Here is an 8,437-nt window from a genome sequence, read left to right as displayed (position 1 = left end):
ATTAATTCCTACAAAACAAAGTATAAATGCTTTAGTTAAGAGAAGAAGGATTTTTATAAGTAACCTTCCATAGAAGCAAAATAGTATGTGGTCCTTCTTCCTCTTGAATCCTCTTTGCCATGGCTCTAGTAAGAGGTCCAATGTGCATCTTAGATGGTCTTCCATCAAATAGTTTCTCTTTTATATTTTTGTTGGAGTAAATTTCAATGTTAGACATACACCACGTTGTTATAAGAGTTATGACATTTATAAATATGTGAACAAATATTGTTCACTTCAGTGTATAAATGAGATATGCAGGATGGTCTAAATTCAATCCCATATTTTTAGTTCATGACACGCATATGTCCTCTTTTTCCATATCAGAAATTGTTTCGTAAGTGTTGGTTATAATATCGTTTTAATTATGACATGCCGAGACAATGAGATGCTGCTAAAACTGACATATAATTGATCAATTCAATCTAAAAAATAAAAAAGATTGAGATATAAAAGTAAATAAGAAGTAGCAATCAATGCATCAGAGACACAACATAAGTTCAGTTACAATAATCACTAACCTACCACAGAACTTATATATATCTTTTTCTGAACTTATATACCCAATGGACAGTCAACTCCATGCACTTTGCCACAATGAGTCTTGCACTACCGTAAAATATGTTTGTGTGCCTACTCCACTACCAGCTTTCATTGAATCCTCGTGTCCACCATTTTCAGCCTACTCCACTACCACAAATGTTTTAGATTATTAGTCTTTGCTCTATGATAAATAGTAGGACCGTGTTTGTGAATAAGCACCAGGAAGTGAATGTAATACACAAAGTAGTGTGCATATATACCGTGAAAGCAAGGAGAGAGAAGGAACCGTTTGGTTTTAGTTTGTGAGTGAACTTTTATTGAGAGAATTTTAGTTTGAGTAACAATACCGTGTCTTTCTTGTATTTCGGAAAGTGTTTATTTTCAATAAAAGTATATTTGATACCAACAAATTGGTATAAGAGCTTTCTGAGTCTGAGTGTTCGAGTAAAAACAGGAGAGTGAGAAATGGCAAACCTTTCAAACAGTGTGTCCCTGCCCCAGTTAACAAAGAAGGTTAACTTTGATGACTGGAGTGTGCAAATGAGAGATCTTTTAGGATCCCAAGACGTATGGGATGTAGTGGAGAGTGGGTTGATGACATTATGAACACTGAAAAACGGCGCCACAAACTTGTTTAACAATCGGCAAGTGTGACCGAATCGTATCAAGTAATAAAACTAGGTAAGACCAAGTATCGTTTTCCCAAAGGACTCACGGCCTAGTTAGCTATATGATTTGTTGATTATTTAAGACTTGTTAACAATTGATTGTAGGGTTTAAATGCAAAAGACAGTAATTAAACATGTATGCATGAATGTTGATCAATGGAAAAGAGGAAAACAAACACTTTAATGAATTAAATGGATGAGTATGTTGTTGGGGTTATCCATATACTTTAGGAATTCATCATTCTTTTCATCAATTGCTAATGCCACTCTCTAAATCACCTTGCAAGAAGGCCTATCCTTAATTACGAGTTCATACAATTCCTAGCATTCCTAGTAATTAGTTCTGAAGTGCAGGAGCTTAAAGGCAACCAATATGCTATTGGGAGAAATTCCTCAGATCTAGATTTCCTCGTACGTTCCCATATTGACAAAATCAATAATCATGGCAATGCATGAGTTAAACAAAGCAAGCTTTAAGCAAAGAGGAAAAACCCTAACTAATGATGAAAGAAAGCATAAGTCTTAAAATAAGATATTAAAACAAATTCCATATATGAGAGTTTCACAAGACTACATTGATTCCCCAACAACAATACAAGGTTTAGTTCACCATATTCATGGTGAAACTAGATGAACAATAATGAAAGAATGAAAGAGATAGAAAAACCCTAGAAAGAGAAGAGGATAGCCGTCACCATCTCCCAATCTACCCCCAAGGGGTGAAAAGTGTGTTTCTGCTTCCTCCCAGCCAAAGATACAAACCCTAGGACGTGCAAGTCCTTAAATAGGGCATAAAAATAACATAAAACAAGTCCAAGCCCATAAAAACAAAAGAAAACCGGTCCAAGCCCACTTAGACTGGCGCTCAACGGTATTTTACCGCTGAGCGGTAATACCGCATGATCCATTTTGCCCCCAACTGCTGTTTTTGCCCCCTCAGCGGTGATTTTGGCACCTGAAAAGTGCCGCTCAGCGGTATTTTACCGCTCAGCGCCACTCGGTCACACTTTTTCTGCGTTATGGTTGGTTTTTCAGCATTCTGGTTGACTGGTTGACTTTTCTAGTTTCTGGTTGACTTTTCAGCACTCCAATCATTCGGTACTTCAATTCTTCTTTCAAATCATTCAATTAGCCTACAAAATCAAGAGAATCTTGCACAAAACCATTAAATTCACTTTTAACTCTCTCATTCACAAAACTAAAGCAAAAATATGAGTTCAAGCTAGTTTTTAAGTCTTAAAGGTTTCTTTTGGTATCAATTTTAAGCATAAAAATAACGGTTTTTCAACCGTTATCATGGGTATAAATAACCCACAGATGACGAAGCACAAACAGTTGCCCAACTTGCAGCATTGAAAAAATGCGTGTGAAGGATAAATTAGCTCTATACATATTGTACCGAGCTGTGGATGAATCTGGCTTTGAGAAAATAGCAAATGCAAAATCTTTAAAAGAAGCATGGCAGATTTGGAGAAAGTATACAAAGGAGACAACCGAGTCAAGCAAGTCAGGCTTCAAACTCTCAGAGGCGAGTTTGAAAGTTTGAGAATGGAGGAAAAAGAAAGAGTAACCGAGTATATATCTCAGGTGGAAGCAGTGGCAAATCAAATCAGCAAAAATGGGAAGGAATTGCCAGCTAGCAGGGTGGTAGAGAAAATTTTGAGATCACTAACAGATGATTTCGAAAGCATAATTCGCGCTATCAAGGAATTGAAGGACCTCTCAACACTCTCAGTTGAAGAGCTTACTGGTCACTTGAGGCCCATGAACAAAGGAGAAGAAAAATGAAAGAACCTTTTGACCAAGCACTATAAGTGAAGCTTGACTTAAAAGGAACTCGGAACACTCAGGGCGAAGGTCCTAGAGGAAGAGAAAGAGGTGACTGAGGACGCGGTGAACGTGGCAGAGGCGGACGTGGCAGAGGTGAATTTGAAGTCGACACAGAACAGACCAGACAACAGAATTTATGTGGTCGTGGTCAAGGAAGAGGTCAAGGAGGTCGATCTAAGTCAGCAATTGAATGCTTCAAGTGTGGAAAAATTGGCCACTATACAAACGAGAATAGATCAGGGAGTTGCTATAATTGTGGGAAGCCAGGCCATATAGTGAAATATTGTCAGGCTGAAAAGAAAAAGGAAACAAATTTGCTTTCTGAGGAAACCAATGAAGAAATTGACATCTTATTGATGTCAAAATGTCCAGAAACTGAGCTTGTGCCAAACTGTTCAAACAATTCGTTTTGGTACTTAGACACGGGGGCAAGTAACCACATGTGCGGAGATGAGAGTTTGTTCAATGAACTCATCAAGGTTGAAGTCGTACATGTCTCATTTGGAGATTATTCCAAGGTGGCTGTATAAGGGCACGGAACAATCCAACACATGCAGAAGGATGGATGGATTGGAGAAATAAGGGATGTCTACTATGTTCCTGAGCTGAAAAGTAATATTTTGAGCATGGGTCAAATGATGGAGAAAGGTAACTCAATTCTGATAAAAGATCGAGTACTATATTTGAAAGATAAAAGCGGTCGTCTGATTGCACGAGTAGAAATGAAGAAAAACCAGATGTATAAGTTGGAGCTGAATATTTTGAAAAACAAGTGTCTGAAGCTTGACGTGAAGGACGAAGCTATGGTATGGCATTTTCGGTTTGGCCACTTGAACTTTGGAGGTCTGACCAAACTATCAGAGAAGCAATTAGTACGTGGACTACCTAGTGTAGAATTTGAAAAGAAGTTTTGTGAAGAGTGTGTACTCGAAAAACATTCGAGGACTAGGTTTCCGAAGTCAGTTAGTTCAGGGCAGAAGAACAACTCGGTCTAATACACACCGATCTGTGTGGTCTAATGTCTCCTAATTCATTAAGTGGTAAGAAATACTTTATTTTGTTTATAAATGATTTCTCTCGAAAGACTTGGGTATATTTCTTAGAGGATAAATCATAAGCATTTGATGCATTTAAGAAGTTCAAACTAATAGTGGAGAAGGAGACCAACAAACAGATAAAAGTTGTCCGATCAAACAGGGGACGTGAATTCACTTCGACAAAGTTTAATGAATACTGTGAACAACATGGGATAAAATGATTTCTTACAACTCCATACTCCCCACAACATAATGGTGTTGCTGAAAGGAAGAATCGAACCATTCTTGATATGGTTCATCCCATGCTTAAAGGGAAGAATATGCCAAAGAAGTTTTGGGCAGAAGTGTCCACATACTAAACTAGAAGCATGGATTGGGAGGAAGCCGAGTGTCAGCCATTTTAAGGTTTTCAGCAGCATGGCTTACGATCATGTTCCTACTCAGCACAAAACAAAACTTGAAGACAGAAGTAAGAGATATGTTTTTATTGGGTACGATGAAAAAGTAAAAGCATACAAACTTTATAACCCAATTACAAAAAAGGTTGTTGTAAGCCGTGATGTCCAAGTCGATGAGGAAAGTGAATGGAGCTAGGACAACATAAAGGAGAAGTCCTCATGGAGCTCAGAGTCTGGAGGAGAGAACTCAACAATATCTGAGAAGAGTTCGGAAGCTGCTGAAAGGAACCTCGAAACCATAGCTAAGAAAATCAACAATTATTCTGATGAAGAAGATGAACCTGTGCAACCTAGATCTCTTAGTTTATAAGACATTTATAACTCCATTGATGAGGTACATGTAATATGTTTGTCGGTAGGAACAAAAGATGTAAAATTTGAAGAGGCTATGATCAATCGAAGATGGAAGAAAGCAATGGACGAAGAAATTGGCTCAATTTAAAAGAATTAAACCTGGGAGCTGACAGATCTACCTATAGGAGCTCAACCAATTGGCTTGAAATGGGTATACAAGAAGAAAATCAATGCAGATGGGGATGTGGAACGTTACAAAGCTCGTCTTGTGGTGAAGGAATTAACTATGATGAAGTGTTTGCTCTAGTAACAAGAATGGAGACAATTCAACTGCTATATTCTTTAGCAACACGGATGGAAGATACAACAGATGGATGTGAAATTTTCATTTCGGAATGGAATTTTAAAAGAAGAGATCTATGTAGAGCAACCTCTCGGTTACATGACAAGAGGTGAAGAGAAAAAGGTGTGGAAGCTGAAGAAAGCATTGTATGGCTTGGAACAGGCTCCTCGAGCCAGGAATGAGATAATTGACACCTACTTAAAGAAGAATGGTTATGAGCAGTGTTTGTATAAGCATGCTCTGTACCTAAAGAAGAAAAAAAGAGATATGTTATTTGTTGCCCTATACGTAGATGATTTAATCTTCATGGGAAGTAGGAATGAGTTGGTCGTAGAGTTTAAGAAGGTGATGAAAAAGGAATTTGAGAAGACTGATCTAGGTGTTATGAAGTACTTTCTTGGTTTGGAGGTGGACCAAAGCACAAAAGGAATTTTTGTATCTCAAAAGAAGTATGCTGAGGAGATATTGAAGAAAGCGAAGATGATGAAGTGCAATTCGGTTTCTACTCCTATGGAACCTAGAACAAATTTATCCAAACACGGAGATGTAGATCGAGTCGATGCAAGGAGGTATTGCAGCTTAATCAGAAGTATGAGATACTTGACAAATACAAGACCAGACTTGATGCTAAGTGTGGGAATCACAAGCCGGTTTATGGAGGAGTCAAGGTATTCTCATTGGAAAGCACTAAAGCGGATACTGAGGTATGTAAAGGGAACCATGTCTTTTGGATTATTGTACACCAAGTCAGATCCTTATCGGCTTAGTGGATATTCAGACAGAGTGATTGGTTTGGAGATATAAATGATAGAAAGAGCACGACTGACTATGTTTTCTTCATGGGAGATACAACATTTACTTGGCTATCAAAGAAGCAACCCATTGTGACGTTATCCACATGTGAGGCTGAGTATGTGGCAACATTGTGGAGTGTCCGACATGCAATATGACTGAGAAACCTATTGAAAAATTTGGAGATAATACAAGAAGAGAAGGTGTTGATCCGAGTAGATAATAGATCGACAATTGAGTTAGTAAAGAACCCGATAAACCATGAGGGAAGCAAACATATTGATGTTCGTTTTCACTTCATCAGCGAAAAATTGAAAGAAGGAAGCATGTAGAGAGCAAGAAGCAAATTCAAGATATATTCACGAAACCATTACCGACGAAGTTATTTCAAGAGTTAAGGAAGATGATCAGCATGAATGAAGGATAAAAAGTCCATTAGGTTATGGATGAGATTTGTAAAATAAACCGAATGGACAGTCAGCTCCAATCACTTTACCATAATGGGTCTTGCACTACCGTAAAATATGTCTGTGTGCCTACTCTACTACCAGCTTTGATTGAATCCTCGTGTCCACCATTTTCGGCCTACCCCACTACCACAAATGTTTTGGTTTATTAGTCTTTGCTCTATTATAAATAGAAGCACGTGTTTGTGAATAAGCACCAAGAAGTGAATGTAATACACAAGTGTAGTGTGCATATACAGTGAAAGCAAGAAGGAGAGAGAAGGGGCCGTTTGGTTTTAGTTTGTGAGTGAACTTTTATTGAGAGAATTTTAGTTTGAGTGACAATACCGTGTCTTTCTTGTATTTCTGAAAGTGTTTATTTTCAATAAAAGTATATTTGATACCAATAGCTTATACTAGCAAAATCAATAAACCAAACAAAAATTCCACTTTTAATTTTTATTTTAATTTAAGTTTATTTAACATAAAATACATTGAACAAAATGGGTGTAGTTTTACCACATAATGCTCCATTCATAGCTATCCTCTTTGACTTTTTTCACCTCAGCATACTTCAGTGAAGGAAACAACTTTCTCAAATGGTCAATATCAATTTCAAGATTCTTTAGGTATTTCAGACGCAAGATCTCCACCTTACAATTTATTGTACTGTCTTTTAGCTCTTCTATGCTCCTGAGTTTTCCTCCTATTATGTATAGTCTCTTCAATTCAGAAGGTAGGAGTTTCAACCATGTTGGAGTGTTCTCACCAGGAAAGCCTTCAAGGTTTAACTTTTCCAAACCTTGTGGGAGAACGATATCAATATCTTTGTACTTGGTGTTGGATGACACGCCCCATGATATTTTGAGACATTTAACTTGTGATTTTCTCAGGTTTTCAAACTCTTTATCTTGGATCACAGCCTCACTTCCAATGTGTATGCTCAATCGTTTCAACTTTTTAAAGTTTGCAAGATCCGATATTGTAGCAGTCTTGTTGGAACTGCCTACTACAAATCCCTTGAGTACTTGGAGCTCAGTGAGCTTCCCAATCCCCTTTGGCATACTCTCCAACAAGTAGCACAGTGACACATCCAAGTGTGTGAGCTTTTTCAATGAAGTAATTTCATTAGGTAAGCTTTCGAGATTGTGACAACCCTTGAGGTCAAGAATTTCTAGGCTAACAAGTTGAGCAATAGAGGGTGGCAAAGCTGATATTCCTGATATACCACGAAGGCTGAGATATTTCAGATGCTTTTGAGCCTTTGTGTCTGTCATGAATTCTGTACCGGCAACTTCAACGTGATATTTAGGAGACTCTTGCCAACGACCAAGCTGAAGCACCACCAACTTCTTCATTTTAGCCATCCATTGAGGTTCAATAGTAAGATGTTTGGCACTAAGATTGAAAACACTTCTCCATTGATCAGATTTCGGAGCAAAGTCACCACCTATTTCAACTTTTTGTTGGTCAAGTACTAGGCAACCATAGGAAGAGGTTGTTATTTGTGGATAAAATCCAAAGGGTTGTTTATTTTCTCCCAGAACAGATGATACCAACATGTGGCGGATCCAAGGATTAATTTTGAATTTATTGACAACAGGACACTTGGCTGAACCATGTGGTACAATCAGATTAGAATTCAGAAGCTCGTCGAAAACATTCTCACCTTCTTTTTCAGCTGTTTTCTCTGTTGACCTTTTTACAAACCCCTCTCCAATCCACCAGTAAATTATATGTCTTTTCATTATAACAACATTTTCTGGGAAAATCGAGAGAGACAAACAGCAAACTTTTGAATGAGAATTAAGGGCATCATAACTGGCTTGGCACCTTTTCAAGACTAGCTTCAAAGTCTCATCGTCTCGACTTAAAGGCAGTGTGGGGTAATGCACTGTTTTGGGTGTTTTTCCTTTTTCTTTAGCTTCTGTTTCAATTTCACTAACACCAAGCTTTTTAGTTGATTTCTTGATCTTTTTATTAATGG

General features: G+C 37.8%; 1 protein-coding gene across 1 annotated transcript; it reads right to left on the bottom strand.

Moving 5' to 3' along the window:
* Positions 1 to 6,965: 6,965 nt before the first annotated feature.
* LOC148192548 (disease resistance RPP13-like protein 4) lies at positions 6,966 to 7,742 on the bottom strand. Its single transcript, XM_088099227.1, has one exon. The coding sequence runs from the start codon at positions 7,725 to 7,727 to the stop codon at positions 6,966 to 6,968; it is 762 nt and encodes a 253-aa protein (XP_087955353.1). The 5' UTR covers positions 7,728 to 7,742.
* Positions 7,743 to 8,437: the final 695 nt, after the last annotated feature.

The sequence above is a fragment of the Vigna umbellata genome, chromosome 9, assembly GCF_029865625.1.
Source record: "Vigna umbellata cultivar VRB3 chromosome 9, Vumbellata_1.0, whole genome shotgun sequence".
NCBI lineage: Eukaryota > Viridiplantae > Streptophyta > Magnoliopsida > Fabales > Fabaceae > Vigna > Vigna umbellata.
The sequence above is the reverse complement of the archived record's forward strand: the minus strand, read 5'-3'. Positions and strand labels throughout refer to the sequence as shown.

Excerpts from the sequence above, each read along its gene's own strand:
- LOC148192548 (XM_088099227.1), bottom strand. The coding sequence starts at position 7,727 with ATGACAGACACAAAGGCTCAAAAGCATCTGAAATATCTCAGCCTTCGT.